Below are 23198 nucleotides of genomic sequence, written 5' to 3'. Positions count from 1 at the left end.
CTTTACTTTGACCTGGATAGCACATTTTGGCTGCCCAGAACAGGTTACATCCAATGAAAGGTGCCAATGACAGGCACAGGTGTTCTGTACCGTGACACACATGCACACCATATCACACAGCTTTTAATTTTGTGGTAGAATGTATCTGCTGTGTACTTAAGGCAGCAAACCTGTTCCTTGCGACTTGGTCTTCAACACAACTAGCACTGCCCAGACCGTGCAGTGTCTCGAAGAAGAAACGTCAAGCATCTAAGTCAAAGCTCTTGAATGATAAGCTTTTGCAGTTGCTGGGAGAGTTCCTTCTTCCATCTGTAACACACCCCTACACAACACTTGGATTCATAATATAATTCCAGAAGAAGATGGGAAAGTTACAATCAGTATCTTCACAGATCCACCTACAATGTAACACAGCTATTTGTGTCAAGGTCTGTTTCATTAAACTTCAGAGCCATCTTACTAATACCTGTATCCAACTGAAGAATGGGATTAAAGGACACTGACTCTTCAGTTAAAAGGGGGAAAGAAAGTCATTTCCATCAATCTATGTAAACCAGCCTATCTAAGTTCCGAAGGCACAGAAAAACTGCCGGCCATTACTGGATTGGCTCATGAACACCCCCCACCCCCAGCAACTTAGGCGGAATTAACAAATCATTCAGTCGAGGACCATACTGTACCAGAGGAACAACTGTGGAAAAACAATGCAGATGAGTAAAATTCCACCTGGACCCAGGGTCAATTTCATAAACTAACAATTATTGTTTGTTTCTCCCTGCAGGGGGAGTTATGTAGTGCGCTGAGTACCCCACACTTGTATGGCAGAGAACTGGCAACATTGGTGCATCTTCCAGGCACTGCAACAGACTACCAGTAGTAAGAACTAAGTGTTGTAATGCATGTTAACAGTGTTAGCATGACCATAAGCATGAGAACTTCCTTGGTTGCTATGTTGTATCTACAGATATCACTTACTCATGTTTCTGTATGCTACACCTGTTAAATGTCAGAAATAAATTTCTTGTTTAAGACCCAACATTTATTGGTGATCCTGACATATTAGTTGGACAGAACTGGATACAATGTGATTAGTAAGAAACAACAGCGCCACATGATGTCACCAAGACTCAACCACGCTGTCTGATGAGTTTAAGCAACTGTGCTGGCTACAGCATTTGCACTGCAGTGTGAATGTGTAACAGCCACACCACATATTTCCTATGTGATTTACAAAGAACACTATAGTTGACAACAGCAGCACCAACAACCGCAGATGAGGAGCCGATGAGCATAGTAATAAGCCGCAGTGCACTTCCATTCTGGCAACAAAATATGGTGGTTTTGTCCACACTGTTGGAGAGCCAGTTTGTGTTTGCATATTACTGCCAACAAGACCAAATACAGTTGTGTCATCACAGCACTTAATGAAGAGATGGTCACTGAAGCACAAGACCTTCTAGCCACATTATCAGCTACAGAATAGTACAAAGCGCATAAAAATGCACTGATCAAAAGTGTGCTGTTGTCAGAAACCAAGAGATCAGAGAAGATACTGCAGACAGAAGAACATGGTAACTGCACACAGTTGCAGTTGCTACATTGTCCTAGAACACTGGTGAATAGTGCAGTCAGTGATGACATTGTGAGAAACATTTGGTTGCCGCATCCATTATCAGATATGCAAAAGACACTCACAGTGTGAGTGGGAGAATTAGATGCACTTGCACAGACAGCTGACTGCATTGTTGGACTATATTCATTTGAGAGTGTCACGGCCGTCAGCCCACAACCAGACACGACCACCATGGTGACATTTGCATCGCTTCAAGCACAGCTACCAAACTTTCTACAAAAGTTGCACCTTTGCAGGCAGGTACCAGCTGATGATGACACTATCACAGAACAAGGAGTCACAGTCACTTGGCATCAGCTACCAAATTATGCTGGTACCAAGGCTGGTTTGGGACAGAAGGAAGGAAGGTGGTGGTGGTGGTTAGTGTTTAACATCCCGTCGACAACGAGGTCATTAGAGACGGAGCGCAAGCTCGGGTTAGGGAAGGATTGGGAAGGAAATCGGCCGTGCCCTTTCAAAGGAACCATCCCGGCATTTGCCTGAAACGATTTAGGGAAATCACGGAAAACCTAAATCAGGATGGCCGGAGACGGGATTGAACCGTCGTCCTCCCGAATGCGAGTCCAGTGTAAAGGAAGGAAGGGAAACATGCCATGCAAAATGGGATGGAAAGTCAGTAATGACTGCGAGTGATTCTCTAGATAACAGCAGTCAATGTTTTGTTACCAAATGATACGCGAAACAACCGTTTTTGATGGACACAGGAGCAGATGTGTTGGTTTATCTGGCCACCTGCCTGCCTCACCATAGTCTGACGATTATCATCTGTGTGTGTGGCTGGGTAACATTAGCCCTCGATCTGGATCTCTGGCATAAATTTGAAGGGCAATTCATAGTTGCCAATGTGGTGCATCTAACACTAGGAGCATATTTCTCATCATTTTACTGGCTGCTCCCAGATCTTTGACACTGCCATCTGCTGGACATTATGACCAGCCCAAGCAGCCCAGGCTGATTTCCTCATAATGACTGTGCTGGAGTATGAATAGTAACAAGATATCTGCCATATATTACGAGTCTTATGCCGTTTCCACAAATTAAGGGACAGTCACCAACACTTGCTTTAGTGCAAAATAATACAGGATGTCCATAAAGTCCCTTTATAACTTCAAAATTTTATTACAATGGTAGTTGTTTAAATATTTCAACAAAAATTCTTTTATTGTACTTACTGTTTACTAAAGTTTTTATATATACTAAAATTTTGTGTTTCAGATACTCCATTGATGGAAGGAACAGAACCTCTATAAAATGGCAACTCCTCAAGAGAAGGCACAATGTGTGTCCTGGTTTATTGAGACAAAATTGGATGTTCAGGCTCAACGAAACTTCAGAACGAAGTATGGAAGAGATCTACCATTGCGCCCTTCAATCCGTGCATGGCACAAAAAATTTATGGAGACAGGGACAGTGTTGGATAAAGGGTGGAGCAGGCGACCAAGCAAATCCGAGGAAAACATTGATCACATTTTAAATGTCTTCACTCATTCACCTACGAAGTCCATCTGCACTGCTGCCAGACAGTTGCAACTACCACGTTTAACTGTTCTTAAGGTCCTCCACAAGAACTTACGGTTGTATGCTTACAAAGTGCAACTGTTACAGACAATGGAGCCAAATGACAAGCCAAAACGGACAGAGTTTGCACTCAACATGCTGGAATGCCTTTCGGAGGATGAAGCATTCATCAAGTGAGTTTGTTTCAGTGACAAGGCAACTTTTCATGTTTTTGGGACTTTAAACAGACAATGTGAGAATCTGGGGAGCTGAACACCCGCATGTGACTAGAGAGCTTCACCGGGATAGTCCAAAAGTGAATTTGTGGTGTGGACTCGTGTAACTGAATAGTTGGTCCATTTTTCTTCAACGAGTCAACAATTACTGCATATGTTTACCTAGACCTTCTGAACAAATATGTAGCACCACAATTGATTGACTTACAACCAACTACCATTTTCCAGCAAGATAGTGCACCACCACATTGGGGACTGCGTGTTCGACGGTTCCTCAATGAAACATTTCCAGGCAGATGGATTGCGAGGGACGGACCAATTCCTTGGCCGCCGCATTCGCCAGATATCACTCCCTTTGACTTTTTTATGGAGGTATGTAAAAGATATCATGTATCCCCCACAGATACGGGACACTGCTGACTTGAAGCAAAGTATTTGTAATGCCATTGCCACCATTGATTACACTATGCTACAGCGAACATGGCAAGAAATCGAGTACCATCTTTATGTGCTTCGTGCAACTAAAGGTGCTCATATAGAGGTCTATTAAACACTGTCAAAAAACTTTTACAATAAAAGAAGTGTTGTTAAAATATTTCAACAACTGCCATTGTAATAAAATTTTGAAGTTAGTAAGGGACTTTATGGACACCCTGTACAGTGCACCACATACTGACACCACCAGGCTCACCGATTCACATGCGACCACAACGTCTGCAATCCAAAAAGTTCGAAGCAACTAAACAAAAGTTTGCTTTCATCCTGCCACAGGGAATCTGAAAACTATGTAGAAGCAGCTGGGATTTGCCATTTAATGTAGTGCCAAAGAAAACTAATGGATGGTACCCCAGCAGCAATTACCATCAACTTAATAGCCTGACTATACCTAACCAGCAACCTGTGTTGTACATCAAGTACTTCACACACAATGTGAATGGTTAATGTGTCTTCCCTATCATAGATCTAGTGTGTGTGCATACTATAAAGTATCGGTTGCATCAGAACGCATTACCAAAACGGCTGTGCGTACACCATTTTTTTGAATTCACCAGGATGTCTTTTGGACTGTCAAATGCTGCATGAAGTTTTCAAAAATTTGCGGACAAAGGAACTTGCGATTTTGAATTCTGTCTCATTTGCTTTGACGATGTGTTAATAATGTCCAGTTCAGAGGCAGGACACTTTAAACATTTACACCAGCTTTTTGACTGTCTTTGCACGTACAGCTTGCTCATTAATCTAGGAAAGTGTGTTCTTGGAGCAACAGAGATGTAGTTCCTGGGCCAAACCATTAATCCCATGGAATATTGCCACCACAAGAGAGCGTCCCTGAGGTGCAGTTCCTGGGCCACACCATTAACATCAATGGAATTCAGGCACCACAAGAGATAAATCCGGTGAAAAAAATAGAGTGGACTGACAATGCAATAGTAGCTTTTGCTAAACCGAAATCCTCTATCGCACAGGCCACACTCTTGGTACATCCAGTTCCACAAATGCCCCTTACCCTTATGCTCGACACTTCCAAAACAGCAGTGGGTGCAGTAGTGCAACAACAGGTGAATCAGTGCTAGCAGCTGTTGTTATTCTTTAGCCATAATGCTTTCTCTGGCACAAAAAAGTTGGTTCACATACAATCGTGAACTATACACTTTGCATGCTGCCATTAAAATGTTTTGAAACAAGCTTGAGGGAGAACAATTCACTGTTGTTACTCACTACAAGCCTCTCACATACATGTTACAACAAAAGCCTGACAAGCCTTTGCTGCACAAGCTCCATCAATTAGATTACATTGGGAAATTCACAACCAACATCACACACATTGACAAGGAAAGCAACGTGCAAGCCAATGCCCTACCTTGCATCCAAGAGATGATGAGTGCCATGGGTTATGAAGCACTCTCAGCAGCATAACTTGATTCGGAGTTACAAGATTTTAGTACACCTCGTGGCCTACAATTCAGTCATATCCAACTACCAACAGCAAACACATGAATATACAGTAACGTATGAAATCAAAGGTATTTGCTTTTGTGACAACTGGTTTCTGCCAACAAGCTGTCACTTCACTACATCAACTGTCACATCAATGGATCTGCAACACTACCTCATCAATCAAATGAGTTTTTGTGTGGCCGAGTTTGGGCACAGATTTCAAGACTTGGTGCATCAACACACCACAAAAAATTACTCTGTACATTTGTACCACATAATAATGTTCAAATGCATAGATCTCGGTATAATAGGATCCCTACGACCAACTGAGGGGTGTACCTACTATCCTGCAGTAGTTGATCGATTTACATGCGGGCCAGTGGCTTTCCACATGGCAGATATCACAGTAGTGAGAGTAGTTATCTCCTGTTTCAGCAACTGGATTGTCCATTTCAGTGTTCCTTTACATATCACCATGGATCAGGGCAGACTATTCGATTTACCTGTTCAACTCTCTCATCGCACTGTTTGGCAGAAAGATAATTAGAATCACAGTGTGCCATCCAGAGGCAAATGAATGGGTGGTACCAGAATATTGGGAAGTCAAAGCTTTAAAACATCAATTTACAGCAATTTCTGTCCAAAAATGCTATCTACTGTTCTATTGGGCATCTGTGCATATATAAAGGAGGATTTAGAAACCATGGTAGCTGACCTGAATTAAGGGCAACAAACTGGCCTACCAGACAAATTCTTCAGCAGCACTCCAGTGAAGTTATCATAGCATCTGACATTCTTGTTATGCTGCGGTCGCACACACGCACACACAGCAACTGAGTCTGGTAGTAACGAGAGTACAGCAATCTCATCATCCATTTGTTTTCAGTGAGTTGTCAAAATGCAAGCAGGTTTTTGTTAGGCACGGCGCTGTACTTTATCCTTTACATCCAACTTATGATGGAACCTACAAAGTGCTCCACGGAGGAGAGAAGCAGTTAAAGTTAGATGTTGATGTAATCTCTACTACAATTTCAGTTGACAGTTTGAAGGCCATTTACTACACCACCTCCACCAACTGGAGCAAAACACCCAGACAATCAAACACAGGCATGCCATTCCCACTCCACATCTTAGTGCACGCACATTTCAACCGCTGTCAAGCAACAACTCCAGTGATGTATCAGTGGATAAAACAAACCAAGTTGTTATGCAGCTGGGATGCCACATGCGATTCAATCGACAATATGCAAGTTTTTTGCTCTTTTTGGAGATGATCAGATTTGGCAACAGCATTGCAGATACTTTAGTAACAGAACTAACTCTTCAGTTGCCTCTCTATGAGTCAATTGCAGTCTGTAATATTCAATTATTCTTAGAGATTAGATCTGAATTATTTAACTTTTCCTTAAAAAAACTTAACTACCATTTCACAAATCATATATTCTTTAATTTTTTATGGTTGCAGCTGGTTTCTGTAGTAGATCCCCATAATAAGCAACAAAGCATTCAGAAGTTTCCTCATTCTCTGCAATGAGGCACCTGATACATCTATTTTTAATAATCAACTTTGGTCAGAATAAAGCATTTCACACAATTACCCAAAACTGAAAAAAAACTTCAGTTTTTGACACAGCCTTGAAGTGGTGGTCTTCCTCAGTGAGTCTGTGTTAATGTTAAGACTGCTACACTTTCCAGACATCTGGCACCCTTTTAAAATGGTGAACAATCCAAGGGTTTCACCTGTCATTACAGGTGTCACAACAAAAAATAACAGTTTTTGCAATTTTTAAGGTCTTTATCAGCACCTAAAATTAGACATATAGATTATTCATGCATGCAGTACACAATATTTTGTAGAAGTCTTAAAGTTGCATTAGCAAAATATACTAAATTTACTGATTCTACCAAGTATCTTGACCACATATTAGCACCAACAAAATTTTAAATACAATGTTGCCAGTCTACAAAATTCCTGAAGAGCCAAAGACGAGAGGAATAACAGATTCACGCCTAACAATGAAGAATGTTTGGGAAATGACATGAAATGAAGTTAACTCAAAACAAGCAACAATCATTGAAAAATGTGTACCTACAGACTAAGATGAAACTTCATACTTTGAGTGTACATACAAACCTTAATTTTGCAATGAAAAACCACAGTTCAGCTGGTTCATATTTACCCTGCAGGTACAACATACACACTTTGTTATTAAGGACTAGATTAAATTTGGGGCTGAAAGTGATCACAATAATTTAAAGTACACATCATAAAGAATAATCTATGCTAGAGCTTTTCTAATAATGAAATTATTTGTAAACATGTACATTTTATGAAGTAGAATTTGAAACTACAGGTAAGAAACTAATGCTGTAGTACCAAAAATGAATTGTGTAACTCTCATTCAAGGACTTATTGTTGAAATGTTATCCCTTCCTCTGAAATTCTTTCTAGCATCTTTCCGCATCTTATTAGCTCTCTGAAAATCTGTTTCAGAGACTACTGCTAATATATTGGTGATACACTTTTGCCTTTTACAGCCAATTTATTGTTAAGTAGAAATGACTCCAGACTTCAACTTATTATTTTTATTTTTTAAATCACTGTTTAGATATTACAATTGATCCTAGTACCTTTTATTATAGTATTAGTATTTTTGTGTATTTATATTAAAATTAAGAATAAACAAAGTAGAGGAAGCCAGAAATATTTGCTAGAGAATTGGAAACTGATTGTGAAATTGCTTTTTAACTTTTAAATGGAAAGCATCATCTACCTGTGGTCTTCACAGGCATCTTGCATACATCCATGGAATGAAAAAGAAACCTGAAAACAATGATGCTGAGTTAAGCTCCACATCTTCTACTAGGCATAATTGTACTGCATGTCAAAAGACTGTAATCAAAGAAGGTTACCATATTACACTAATAAATGGAATCCCTAACCTGTCAATAATAAAATGATGCTACTTGTGGTCAAGATTATGCAATACTAAGATGATAAAAAAATCCTTTGCTTAGTATGATATCAATATACAATTACTGTGTTAATATCTGTCATACCCAGAAATGATACTATTTGAATAAAGATGAAAAAGATTACTTTATCAATATATTAGCCAAGTAGCCATTGGTATCATAAAATCCCTAATATTCACAAACATTTGAGGGTCCTAAGCAATAATTTGCAACGGCTCTACCAAAACATTGTCTTCACTGGAGAAAACATTAAAACCTTGGTGTTATCATCCTCACAAGGTACCCTAATAGTCACCAATAAATCAGCTAACACTTAACAAATAGGTCTCCATCAATCTTGAACAAGTTACAGCTTGACTGTACTTCCCAATGTCCATAATACTCACCACAACAGTAACATGAAAGTGAAACAACAAAACATTAACTCTAATGGCAACAGTGTTAGCACCTGAAATAAACAAATGCCATTGTTTCTGTATCAGATCAGTCAACTTCATGGGCAAACTATGAATAAGCTTCCAGCAAAACTGTCATCCACTAAATGTCTGAGTGTAATATACATGGAAAAGCTAAGCTCTTTCCTTTCCCTGAGTAAAAATCATCATGTGAATAATAGAGGTCCAACCTTAAATTTCTTACATATACGACATATACAGACACTTTGAGGGGGAGGGTACCTGTGAGGCTGCTTAACCATACCCTACACGGCAATTCTCGATTTCCAATTGTAAAGCAGTGGAGAAAAAGCTGAAACTTACATTATCATGTAAAAACAGTACAAAAACCTCACAGAAAATAATCTGTTGACACTATCTCCTCCAAGTCAGCAATGTTATATCATGAAAGCAACATTCTATATCGCTAACAACCAGTGCTAATAATGTGTTGTGCTGTCAAAATAACTTAGCACTGATGCACTCATCTCCCTGAATTAGTTGATTCAAACATTGACTGTGGCAAAAATTAATCTTTTTAACTGTATATTCAGTGATCTTTGGTCAACTGGAGAGAACTATTTCCTTCATTGACGAACACTTGTCTTTTTTTAATTATTAAGATAAGCTCTGAAATACCACAGTAAATAAAATATTCCAACAGATAGAAAAATAATGGTGAGCCAGACCCTACAGGGAGGGCAGCACATGCTAATCAGACGAGGTTAATCAAAAACAATACTTACTGCTATACAACAGTAGTTCTTTGCAAGCAGCCAAGTTTTTCACATTCTTTTGCATTATTCAAATAACAAGAGCCTATAAATATCTGAGACTATTTTACAAATTAATTATAGCTCTAAGTTTATTGAATATTTTTTTGTGAAACAATGATTTACTTTGTAGATCCCCTTTTAAAATGCCTTGTGTATACATCTGTTTCCTGTGACTGATCACCACTGACTGCAACTAGCAAGTAGCAAGTTTCAGTTTAGAATCAAAGCAGTAAACTTGCTGTCTTGATATGACAGAAATGTACCATCAAAACAAACTCAGAAATTTTCCATATCTCATGAGGTACAAGAAATGGCAGGACTAACTAGTTTTGTTATTAAACTCCAAACAAGGCATACAAAAACGGTATAAAAAAAAAAAAAAAAAAAAAAAAAAAAATCACACACACACACACACACACACACACACACACACACACACACACACACACAATTTTAGCTTCTTTGAATAACACCCTGCAGTAACACCCTGATAAATGCAGCTGCTGTGACAAGGCAAATTTCGTGTCTTTGCAGTACCTAAGGGGTTTAACGTTCCAGAGGGGGCAGAAGTTAACCCCCATGAATTTAATGAAACTGTTGCAAAGCACACATGTAATTGTCTGGTTTATTATTACTAAATATTGTGTACAGTGACATTTTCAGGGAAAGATGAAAATAACTGCGAATCATTATCGTGAGACAGGTTAGACAACTTTCTGCAGCCCTAAATGGAGGAACTCTATAAGAAGAAATGTTTCAACACAGCCCCATCTTACCCCAATGCTTTTGCATTATTCACATTCTATTCTTAGACAAATGTATATCTGCACAGTAACATAGTGAGTTCCATCTGGTCATAGGATATGGTCCAATACAACTCTTCTCTCTGGTAATGCTAAAAAGGAAAGAGATCACACATTCCACTGTACAACTACTTAATTAGAGGGCAGAATAAAACAATGTGTTATCCTTAAAGAGTGAACAAAAACAGTTTATTGTATGTGTTCTTTAAATGAAGAAGAAAATGAAGATCTAAATTTCATATGATTTTATGAGGGCTGTTAAAAAAGTATCTGATGATTTTTTTATTGTCAAAACCAACAATGGTACAAGGTGTGCATACACACTATGTTTGTAAGTATCTGTAGTGTGAATACCTGATTTTTTTTTCACAACTGTGAAAACAATAAGTCGTTGGCTAGCTGTAGATTAACGAACACATGTAGTGGTCAGATTTTGTGTTGTGCACAAAATGGCAGAAATAGTTGAACAAAGTCATTGCATCAACTTTTGTTTCAAGCTTGGAGCTTCTCAAGATGAATAATTCAAAAGATCAGCAACTGTATGAGGGACAAAGCAACGGGTACCACACAGATAAAGGAGTGGTACAAACACTTCAAAGATGGCCGCTCATCAGTCATGAGTGAAGCATGTTCAGGTAGGCCCTCAACATCTGCAAATAAGGTTGTTATTTATCATGAAAGGATCCTGGTGACACAGGGTAGACAAATCATGATCAGAGGGCTTACGGACGATGTTAAAATTACCACTGGATACATTTATTCCATTTTAGTAGACAATTTGGACCTCAGCAAAATTTGGGACAAGTTGCTAACAACTGACCAGAAGCAACTTCATTCGGAGATCACATAGGGCATGCCAAAGCCTTTGGACAGTAATCTCAACTTTATTAACACAGTGGCCACTGGTGATGAGCCCCAGGTTTATGGGTACAAACCAGAAACAAAGTTCCAATCATCGCAATGGAAGTATGCATCATCCCCGAGACCCAAAAAAGCAAAGAAGGTCCACAACAATCTCAGTCATGGTGACTGCCTTCTAGGACTCCAATGCTGTGGTCCATCACAAGCATAGCCAGAATGCACTAATGTCAATAAGGAGTTCTACCACGAGGTTCTGCATCACCTTCAGGAAGTAAACGGCCAGACTTAGGAGCAGCGAGCAGCTGGCACCTTCATCACAATAACACATCTGCTCATCATTCTCAATTAATTCAGAGGGCTGAATACAACGTGGCTGAAGTTTGCCAGCCCCTTTATTCCCCTGATTTAGCACTGAGTGACTTCTGGCTTGACCCTAAACTAAATGAGACTCTTAAAGGTACCATATTTCAAAACAGGAAAGACATTGTGTAGAAGTCGATGGAGAAGTGATGGTTCCGGCAGCAGCACCAGCAGCAATGGGAGTACTTTGGAGGTGACTCATGTCCAACAACTGCATCTGAATAACAACTGATTTTGTAAATAAAAGTGATACTTTTTGGACCGCCATCGTATTGGTATTCAGAATTTGATGGTCACTTCTCCAACCAAATGTGCTAACTGTTTCTTCCTCAATCTGCAATTTTCATTATACTACCAGAGCTTGCAGTCTGCCAAAGTTCCAAAACATTTAATGAACAGCGAATACTGAAACAGGGTAGGTGGATTAGTGCTCTAGTTCAATTTTGCCTTGAGCTCCAAAACCAATGACAACTCTTTACTTCTTCCAGATGCACCTCCAGCTGCATTCCATTTCACTTTAAAGTTTTTCTGCCTTTTGGTGTGGTAAGAAGCATCTAGACAATGTTTAATTGAGTGTATGCAAAGTAAATATGAGGAAGGAGGAACAGAAAAATTAACTACCAAAGAACATATCAAGAAACACACAAAATACGAATTTCCCAGAGTAAGAATCCAAAACACATTACTTGATATTTGCTTTCCTTTTGTAAGTTACACACTAATGTGTATTGTACATAAATGTTATAGTTTAATTTACTTTCATACAGTAAATGTTGAAGTTTAATTTACTTTCATAGTCTTTCTGGGAAATCCTGATCAAATACCAACCCATTAATGTTTCCACTGATCGAAACTAACTTGACCTGAATATATTTACAAGGATTATTTAAAGTTACAACAGACTTCTGTGTAGAGGTTACAGGAGGAAATTTTAGTTTCATTTTGTTTGTTTAAGGGTGCAAAAACAACTAAGGCCATACCAAGTAGTAAAATAACTCAAAAGCGACTATCATTAATCACATCTAAAGGAAGAAAAGTGAGCGATGGACAAGGACTTCCTTGTGGAGAAAGGTCCACAAAATACGCTGTAGAGACAGTGGAGGTCCCAAACTAAAGATTAAATTTCCTTCGCCACATTGCTATGACGGATAAAAAGTAAAACACGATTGACAGCCAGCGCATCGTTCTCTAAAACAGCCAATAACTCAGACAGCAAACATTCATGAGAATGTAAGTAGTTAGCAAAAGGGCATTCGGCCAGGAAATGGCAAACCATCAAAGGTCGATGACAATGAGCACAAAGTGGTGGGGGATCACCACTTAAATGACAATAGCTAAAACGACAATGCCCAATTCGTAACCAAGCTAAAATGATCTCCTTGCAGCAAGAGAGCTGAGATGATGTTGGCCAAGCCACTGGGAGAAGTTTAATTGCCCAGAGCTTGTTCCTGCAACGAGAAGACCAGGGGTGATGTCAAAACGATACCAGCTGCCAACACACGTCAACAGGGAGATGATCCAAAGGGATGGAAGAGCTAGCAGACCAAGGTAGGACTGCAGCCTTGGCAGCAGTGTCAGCAGCCTCATTTCCCTTCTGACGAACATGACCGGGAATCCACATGAACTTCACAGTTGTTGCACTAAGAGATGGACTGTGTACAGCGCACACAAGCTCTGAAAGGCACAGAGAGAATTGGGGCATAAGACACAAAAAGCCTATGTTGCCGGATGTACTGGTGGCTTGATAGAGAGCAAAGAGCTCAGTTGTAAATATTGAGCAGTGTACAGGAAGCCGACACCAAAAACGTTCAGAGCCAACAACAAGGTACTATTGCTAAGTTCCATGTGAAGGTTGAGAAACTTAAAATGATGATCAAATCCAGAGTGGTTTCCTTAGGAAGCACATGAAGTCCAAGATGAACACAGGCCGTTGCACGAAGCCAAGTTGGTGCATGATTAACACCCATTGGGAATGTGGCAAGTGGTGGTGGTGGTTAGTGTTTAACGTCCCGTCGACAACGAGGTCATTAGAGACGGAGCGCAAGCTCGGGTTAGGGAAGGATTGGGAAGGAAATTGGCCGTGCCCTTTCAAAGGAACCATCCTGGCATTTGCCTGAAACGATTTAGGGAAATCACGGAAAACCTAAATCAGGATGGCTGGAGACGGGATTGAACCGTCGTCCTCCCGAATGCGAGTCCAGTGTGCTAACCACTGCGCCACCTCGCTCGGTAATGTGGCAAGTAGTGAGAAGTTAAGCTGCCAGAGCAATAGCTGAAAGTTAACTTCAGGAGGTAACAGAGAGGAAGGAAGTGCCCCATACTGGCAGCCAAGGGGGTCATTGATAAACGAGGCATAGAATGGGTGGCTGGGCATGGCAGACATACGGCACACATAGCCGCTGAGGAGAACATCATGCTAGTATGACAGCATTAGTTTGGCAGCTTCAGCACAGAGAGATGTAACCAGGTTACTGTAGAAAGCACCAGTGGTCTAAGGGATTCCATAATGTGGATTGTATTAAAGCAGCGTAAGATGGCCAGATGTGCAGATGCATAAATAAAAAACCCATACTCAAATTTCAAAAAGACAAGGGTTCGGTACAAATGGAGCAGGGTGGTCTGATTCTCTTCCCAGGAAGTACCCCTTAGAACATCTATGATATTGAGACACTGGATACAGTGTGTGGCCAGGTAAGACACGTTGGAGGAGCAAGAAAGTTTTCTGTAACGCATGAGCCTCAGGAATTTCATAGTTTCTGTGAACTGAAGAGCAAGAGGCCTAAGATGTAAAGATGGTGGAAGAAACCGATTGCACTTCAGAAATTCATACAAACTGTGTCATTGAAAATGTGAAGCCACTGTCAGTACTCCACGAGTGAAGGTGATAGAGACATTGTGGAGATTCAGCCCATCAACAAAGAGTAATACATCTTTGCGAGACAAGGAATAACAAAGAAGCAGCACAATCGGAAAATTCTGAAGAATGGAATAAAGAAATGGAGGTTAACATGAATTCTCTGAAGACGAATAAAATTTGAGAATTAACAAAACTAAAACAAATAAAGCGATTGAAAATCTATTGGTTTCTGCTACAAAATTAAATGCAAATAACAAAATGGTTCAATATAAGGCTCAAATTGTGGCGTAAGGGTTTACTCTATGATTTGGAGGAGATTATGCTGACATTTAGCCTTGACACAAGATTTGAGATGGGGAAAGCCCTGTTGAGTGTTGTGGTTGAACTTAAGTGATGTATAAGTCAATTTGATGTGAGGACAGCATTTATGAAGGGTATTTTGAAGGAGGAAATTCAGAGAGTAGTCATGATGGTACAGGACATTTATGTAAATTGCTGAAGGGAGTCTACAGATTAAAGATTCAAAATGCTGGTATGAATGTCTAGTTAAGTTTCTCAATGAACTGAATTGTAGTGAAAACCTGGCTCCACAGTTTTATACTGATGATGGATTGACTGTGTACTCCTGACAAAACAAATTTATTGAACAGTACAATAAATATTTTCAGATCTCTGTAGGAAATGCAGGTTACTGATTGGGCTTACAAATCACGAAATCTGGCAATTGTCTTCAAATAAATATTCACATAAGTGAAAAGAATTTTAGGGAAATATGATATGATACCCCTCATGAACCATGGACCTTGCCATTGGTGGGGAGGCTTGCGTGCCTCAGCGATACAGATAGCCGTACCGTAGGTGCAACCCACAACAGAGGAGTATCTGTTGAGAGGCCAGACAAGTGCGGTTACTGAAGAGGGGCAGCAGCCTCTTCAGTAGTTTTAGGGCAACAGTCTGGATGATTGACTGATCTGGCCTTGTAACACTAACCAAAATGGTCTTGCTGTGCTGGTACTGTGAACGACTGAAAGCAAGGGGAAACTACAGCTGTAATTTTCCCTGAGGGCATGCAGTTTTACTGTATGGTTAAATGATGATGGCGTCCTCTTGGGTAAAATACTTCGGAGGCAAAATAGTCCACATTCGGATCTCCAGGCGGACACTACTCAGGAGGACATCATTATCAGGAGAAAGAAAACTGGCATTATACGAATCGCAACATGGAATGTCAGATCCCTTAATTGGGTAGGTAGGTTAGAAAATCTAAAAAGGGAAATGGATAGATTGAAGTTAGATATAGTGCGAATTAGTGACGTTTGGTGGCAGGAGGAACAAGACTTCTGGTCAGGTGAATATAGGGTTATAAATACAAAATCAAATAGGGGTAATGCAGGAGTAGGTTTAATAACGAATAAAAAATAGGAATGCAGGTAAGCTACTACAAACAGCGTAGTGAACGCATTATTGTGGCCAAGATAGATACGAAGCCCATGTGTACCACAGTAATACCAGTTTATATTGGTAACTAGCTCAGCAGATGACGAAGAGATTGATGAAGTGTGTGATGAGATAAAAGAAATTATTTAGATAGTGAAGAGAGACGAAAATTTAATGGTCATGGGTGACTGGAACTCGATAGTAAGAAAAGGAAGAGAAGGAAACGTAGTAGGTGAATATGGAACGGTGGTAAGAAATGAAATAGGAAGCCGCCTGGTAGAATTTTGCACAGAACATAACTTAATTATAGCTAACACTTGGTTCAAGAATCATAAAAGATATATTATATAATGGAAGGACAGAGGTTTAGGAAACAGGTTTTAAATTTTAAGACATTTCCAGGGGTAGATGTGGACTCTGACCACAATCTATTGGTTATGAACTGTAGATTAAAACTGAAGAAACTGCAAAAAGGTGGGAATTTAAGAAGATGGGACCTGGATAAACTGACAGAACCAGAGATTGTAGAGAGTTTCAAGGAGAGCATTAGGAAACGACTGACAGGAATGGGGGAAAGAAATACAGTAGAAGAAGAATTGGTAGCTTTGAGGGATGAAGTAGTGAAGGCAGCAGAGGATCAAATAGGTAAAAAGACGAGGGCTAGTAGAAATCCTTGGGTAACAGAAGAGATATTTAATTTAATTGATGAAAGGAGAAAATATAAAAATGCAGTAAATGAAGCAGGCAAAAAGGAATACAAACGTCTCAAAAATGAGAACAACAGGAAGTGCAAAATGGCTAAGCAAGGATGGCTACAGGACAAATGTAAGGATGTAGAGGTGCATATCACTAGGGGTAAGATAGATACTGCGTACAGGAAAATTACAGAGACCTTTGGAGAAAAGGGAACCACTCGTATGAATATCAAGAGCTCAGATGAAAATCCAGTTCTAAGCAAAGAAGGGAAAGCAGAAAGGTGGAAGGAGTATATAGTCTATACAAGGGCGATGTTCTTGAGGGCAATATTAGAGAAATGGAAGTGAATGCAGATGAAGATGAAATAGGAGATATGATACTGTGTGAAGAGTTTGACAGAGTACTAAAAAACCTAAGTCAAAACAAGGCCCCGGGAGTAGACAACATTCCATTAGAACTACTGACAGCCTTGGGAGAGCCAGGCCTAACAAAACTACCATCTAGTGAGCAAGATGTATGAGACAGGCGAAATACCCTCAGACTTTAAGAAGAATATAATAATTCCACTCCCGAAGAAAGCAGGTGTTGACAGATGTGAAAATTACCGAACTATCAGTTTCATAAGCCACGGCTGCAAAATACTAACATGAATTCTTTACAGACGAATGTAAAAACTGGTAGAAGCCAACCTCGGGAAAGATCAGTTTGCATTCCGTAGAAATGTTGGAACACTAAGTGTCTCATTTCCTAATCTAATTCCCACAGCATCACCCGATTTAATTAGACTACATTCCATTATCCTCGTTTTGCTTTTGTTTATGTTCATCTTATATCCTCCTTTCAAGACACTGTTCATTCTGTTCAGCTGCTCTCCCAGGTCCTTTGCTATCTGACAATTGCAATGTCATCGGCGAACCTCAAAGTTTTTATTTCTTCTCCATGGAGTTTAATTCCTGCTCCGAATTTTTCTTTTGTTTCCTTTACTGCTTGCTCAATATAGATTGAATAACATCGGGTATAGGCTACAACACTGTCTCACTCCCTTCCCAACCACTGCTTCCCTTTCATGCCCCTCAACTCATAACTGCCATCTGGTTTCTGTACAAATTGTATATTACCCGTTTCTCCCTAGAGCTTACCTCCATTTTTCTCAGAATCTCTAACATCTTGTACCACTTTACATTATCTAACACTTTTTCCAGGTCGACAAATCCTATGAACATGTCTTTATTTTTCTTTAGTCTTGCTTCCATTTTCAACCACGTCAGAATTGCCCCTCTGGTGCCTTTACCTTTCCTAAAATCAAACTGAACGTCCTCTAACACAATCTCAATTTTCTTTTCCATTCATCTGTATATTTTCCTTGTCAGCAACTTTGACGCACGAGCTGTTAAGCTGATTATGTGATGATTTTTGCACTTGTCAGCTCTCACAGTCTTTGGAATTGCGTGGATATTTTTCCGAAAGTTAGATGATATGTCCTCAGACTATACATTCTACACACCAACGAATCATTGTGTTGACAGTTCTCTCAATCATTTTAGAAATTCTGATGGAATGTTATCTATCCCCTCTGCCTTACTTGATCTTCAGTCTTCCAAAGCTCTTAAATCCTGATTCTAATACTGGGTCCCCTATCTCTTCTAAACTCCTGTTTCTTCCTCTATCGTCTGATAAATCATCCCCCTCATAGAGGCCTTCAATGTACTCTTTCCACCTATCCCCTCTTTCCTCTGCATTTAACAACGAAATTACTGTTCCACTCCTAATATTACCATTCTCGCTTTTAGTGTCACCGAAGGTCGTTTTGACTTTTCTGTATGCTGAGTCAGTCCTTCCGACAACCATTTCTTTTTTGATTTCATCACATTTTTCATGCAGCCATTTCGTCTTAGCTTCACTGCACTTCCTATTTATTTCCTTCCACAGCGACTTTTATTTATGCATTCCCGAATTTCCCTGAACATTTTTGTACTTCCTTCTTTTATTGATCAACTGAAGTATTTCTTCTGTTATCAATGGTTTCTTCGCAGTTATCTTCTTTGTATCTATGTTTTTCTGTCCAACTTCTGTGATTGCCCTTTTAAGAGATGTCCATTCCTCTTCAACTGCACTGCCTATTGAGCTGCTCCTTACAGATATCTATAGCCTTAGAAAACTTCAAGCATGTCTCTTAATACCTTAGTGCTTCTGAGTCCCACTTCTTTGCATACTGATTCTTCCTGACTAATCTCTTAACTTCAGCCTACTGTTCATCACTACTACATTGTGATCCAAGTTTGTATCTGCTCCTGGGTATGCTTCACAATCCAGTATCTGATTTCGGGATCTCTGTCTGACCATAATGTAATCTAACCGAAATCTTCCCATATGATCTGGTCTCTTCCAAGTGCACCACCTCCTCATGTGATTCTTGAACAGAGTATTTGCTATTACTAGCTGAAATTTATTACAGAACTCAATTTCTCTTTCCTCTCTCTCATTCTTTGTCCCAAGCCCATATTCTCCTGTAACTGTTTCTTATACTCCTTTCTCTACAACTGCATTCCAGTCCCCCACGAGTATTAGATCTTCCATCTCCTTTCATGTACTGTATTACCCTTTCAATATCCTCATATGCTTACTTTCTCTCTCCACCTTCATCATGCGACACTGGCGTGTATACTTGCACTATCATTGTTGGTGTTGGTGTTGGTTTGCTGTCGATTCTGACGAGAACAACCCCATCACTGAACTGTTCACTGTAACACACTCTCTGCCCTACCTTGCTATTCATAACAAATCCTACAACAATTATACCATTTTCTGCTGCTGTTGATATTAACCTGTACTCATCTGACCAGAAATTCTCATCTTCTTTCCATTTAACTTCACTGACCCCTATTATGGAAATACGGAAGCGTCCGATCCCACCCGTCTGCTTTGACCCATGACGTCACAAATATGGCGGAAACAAAAACAAACACACACACTTTCCACAAGAAGCCTAATGACACTAACGGGACAAGCGCGGGGAATGGGGTGTTTTGGGTGGGGGGGCAAACTAAATATAAACAAATTTAGACGTCTTGCGTAGCTACAACGCGTAAGTCAAGACAACCATGCATGAATACCCACCCACACTGATTAGTGTTTTTTGTCTTTTTAAAAATAAAAAATCTCACGGGATAGAACGAACAGATTAGAAAGATAAATATAATAAACTAAAACAGAAATTGGAGGAAACAGATAATTAAAATAAGTAATAAGTGTTTTTAAATTTAAAAAAAAATCTCACAAGATAGAACGAACAGATCAGAAAAGTAAATAAAATAAGATAAAACAGAACTGGAGACAGCCACACTCAAACCAAACTCCGCGCCGTCATGACGTCACACACGACAACACCTTTACGTCACGGGTCAAAGCCGACGCGTGGGATCGGACGCTTCTGTCGACCCCCTATTATATCTAGATTGAGCCTTTGCACTTCCCTTTTCAAATTTTCTAGCTTCCCTATCACATTAAAGCTTCTGACATTCCATACCCCAACGTTATCCCTTTGATGATTATTGAATCTTTTACTCATGGTTACCTCGCCCCTTTGCAGTCCCATCTCTGAGATCCATATGGGGCACTATCCAGGAATCTTTTGCCAATGGAAAGATCACCACCACACTTTTTCAGTTACAGACCACATGTCCTGTGGGTACACATTGTGTGTCTTTAATGCAGAGGTTTCCATTGCCTTCTGCACCTCATGCCATTGATCATTGGTGATTCTTCCACCTTTAGAGGCATTCTCCCATCCCAAGGACAAGTGTGTGCCCTGAACCCTCTGACAAAGCCGTTGGCAGAATGAGGGTACGTCTTATGCCGGAAGTCTTTGCCTGCCAAATGCTGATTATAATCAAAATTTAAGTGGTGGAGGGTTTTGAACCCGAGACCGAGGACATGTAGACGTTTAATCAAAGTCACTATCCCTAGACCACGGGACCAACACCCAACATACCCAATCATGGACATTTTATTTACATTTCTATAACAATGTTTCAGTGCTAAGCAACTGTGGCTTTCGTGCAGTATGAAGGCAGCCTTTTGTGACCTGTGTCTGCCAGCTATCAATGCTCTTGTTTTAGCATATGGGGTAGAGTACTGCAACTATGTCATGGGTATCATTATATCTTAAGACTGCAGCTGTGGCAGAACCCCTATATGTTCCATACCATTAGAAATTCAGCAAAACAAATAAGTTTCAAATAATTACAAAAAGGGTATGTGATAACATAAAGAATCGTCTATTAAATTTATTACATATACATGCCGGTCCTAGTTACCACGTTTCATGTAAAAGCTGAACAAGTGTCCACTCCCACTGTACTCCAATAAAGATACCTATACAAAAAAGGAAAGAACACTGTCAACTCCAAATGAAAACTGCAACATGTATACAACTAAAGATCATTGTTAAAATGAAATGATTCCGTTAAATTGTTTTCCGATAGTTTCAATTTTATTTTGTAAGAAACCGTGCTGCTTCTTAGCCACCCTTTGCACAAAAATAACCTGAGTTGGTTGATTACTTACTTACCTGATTTACGGTGTGATCAATCTGCTTCTTTCTATCTTTATATCTATTTTTATGTAGTATCTTATTGGTCCGAGATCACATCTTTCACAGTTTCCCCACTGTTAGACAAAATTAATCACATGCTCTCTCACTTCCATGACTTCAGCCATTTCTGGTATTGTTCATCAAGTTCGCCACTGAGCATTCTTTAGTTTCTTTCATCCCTTTGCATTAAATATCCCATTATAAAATTATAGGGGGAACTGCTCTCATTTGTATTTATAACAGCTCACTGCTATCTTATACCTCTCCATCAGAACAGGACCTTATTACTTCTTATATGTGAACTCTTTGTGTAGAAAATCTTTCATTTTTAAAAAGTTTTGATATTATGCCACATTCCTTCAGTACTCATAAGATTGTAGTTTATCGTTTATCAATAAGTCAGCACAGACATCAGATCACCCATCTCTTCCTGTTCATTTGTGATAGATTCACTATATCTCATTCAATGTTATTTAACTGTATGAACTCCACTAAATTATCTTCTGCTTCTACAGCTCTCAAATTTATCATCCAAACTAAGTAGTAGCAGATGTTTCTAAGGTTATGGTCTGCTATGTTCTCAGAGTACTAGTCCTATGTCATGAGAAAGTATTTTGTATATATCTTTCCATTAATCTTTGAAAGCATGTTCATGCAGTTGTACAATAAATACTTCAAAATTATATTTGATCTGTTTATGAGCTCTTGGAAAAATAATTTATTCACAATTCTTGAAGCATTCCTACCCGACAGTTACAGAAACAGCCACAGAGCCCTATGATTGTCCAATGCCCCGTCAATCCATCATGTCTCTCAGACTGGCAGTATTCCATTTCTGTACGCCACTCATATAAAACATTACTGAGTTCAGTATGGTTTCATACTCACTAAAGAATTTAAAGGCACACATAATAGACTTTGCTCTAGTTCATTTCCTGACAAACATGCATGACATGAAAACCTTTAACAATTTCATGTAGTGTACACTTTCAATGCAGATCCTTACCTCTTTAGAGAGCGATTAATGATGTTCATTCGGTATCGCTGGTGATTTATTTCTTTCACACATTTTGCCTGCAGGTCTGAAACCTCATCCAACTTCTTAAGATATTCTCGATTAAGTTCCTAGAAAAAGAACCTGTAGTAATTTTATTATGTACTATACACAGTAATAAACACTACTGCAATTACAGGTTCAACTATTTTAGCTTTGTTAATCCCAGTTGTTGTATAATCAACCATGTTTACCGTTAGTGACTACAACTACAAAAATTTGGGTATTTAATTTGAATCGAATCGCTAGCGACTGTGTTTCTCACGAACAGTTGTTGGATTTCTGTTCAAATGAAAGAATATCAGCAAAAATTCAATGATTTAAGCATAAAACAGCTTAGCAGAGCTTACAATCAAAGTCTAAAAAGTATTTAAGCCACAAGACTTTGGCTTGACACCACGAAAATTAGTTGTTTCATAAAACAAATCCTGATGGGCTGACATACATTAACCTTGCGCTAACACTAGGAAATATTTTATGCAGTGTCTTGCCTTGGATAACTGCACATTAACGATACATCCAAACAGCCACTGAATAACTGGAACGGAACAAAGTACACAACTTACCTCTAGTACTTTAAAATCGGAACCCAAATCATTAAAATCCTGTAAACACGACGGAATGTCAGAAAATTCCATTGTTAAAACGTAACGCAGCCCACATTCACAACATCAAAACTAATCTTCTCTTTCGACAGTAGTGTCATGTACTTCAAGCAGTACGAAAATATTGAAAACGTGTAGTGCCAACTGTTGAAAGTTGTTCCTGACCGATAAGCACACAACAAAGTGTGACGGTTGCAAGTCGCTCGGCGATTAAGAATTTCACATTTTCTGGTCAACCTCGTAAGGCTTGTCCTTAATATCACCCTTTTTTACATGTTACCATCAGATTCCCAAAAAATTTGACTGTAATTCAACGTTAATGCCTCACAATTCCCTTTTGCCGATGATTCGAGCACAAAATAGAAACTGCTTAACGACAGATAGCAACAGTAACATACCGCCAAATTCAAGCTGCGAAGCTCTACTGTAGGGACCGTCATA

General features: G+C 39.4%; 1 protein-coding gene across 2 annotated transcripts in view; it reads right to left on the bottom strand.

Moving 5' to 3' along the window:
* The window catches only part of LOC126200277 (transmembrane protein 120 homolog), a 75518-nt gene extending 52633 nt beyond the window's left edge, over positions 1-22885 (bottom strand). The window contains exons 1-2 of one of the 2 annotated variants that reach the window (XM_049936695.1): positions 22719-22885; positions 22105-22223 (exon numbers count right to left, since the gene is read on the bottom strand). In XM_049936695.1, the coding sequence (XP_049792652.1) occupies positions 22105-22223; positions 22719-22790 (191 nt within the window). In that variant the 5' untranslated portion in view covers positions 22791-22885. Of the gene's footprint in view, positions 1-8078; positions 8125-22104; positions 22224-22718 lie in introns of those variants that run through there. The other variant, XM_049936696.1, reaches the window with a different exon arrangement.
* Between the last annotated feature and the right edge of the window lie 313 nt (positions 22886-23198).

The sequence above is a fragment of the Schistocerca nitens genome, chromosome 1 (genome assembly GCF_023898315.1).
Source record: "Schistocerca nitens isolate TAMUIC-IGC-003100 chromosome 1, iqSchNite1.1, whole genome shotgun sequence".
NCBI classification, from domain to species: domain Eukaryota; kingdom Metazoa; phylum Arthropoda; class Insecta; order Orthoptera; family Acrididae; genus Schistocerca; species Schistocerca nitens.
The sequence above is the reverse complement of the archived record's forward strand: the minus strand, read 5'-3'. Positions and strand labels throughout refer to the sequence as shown.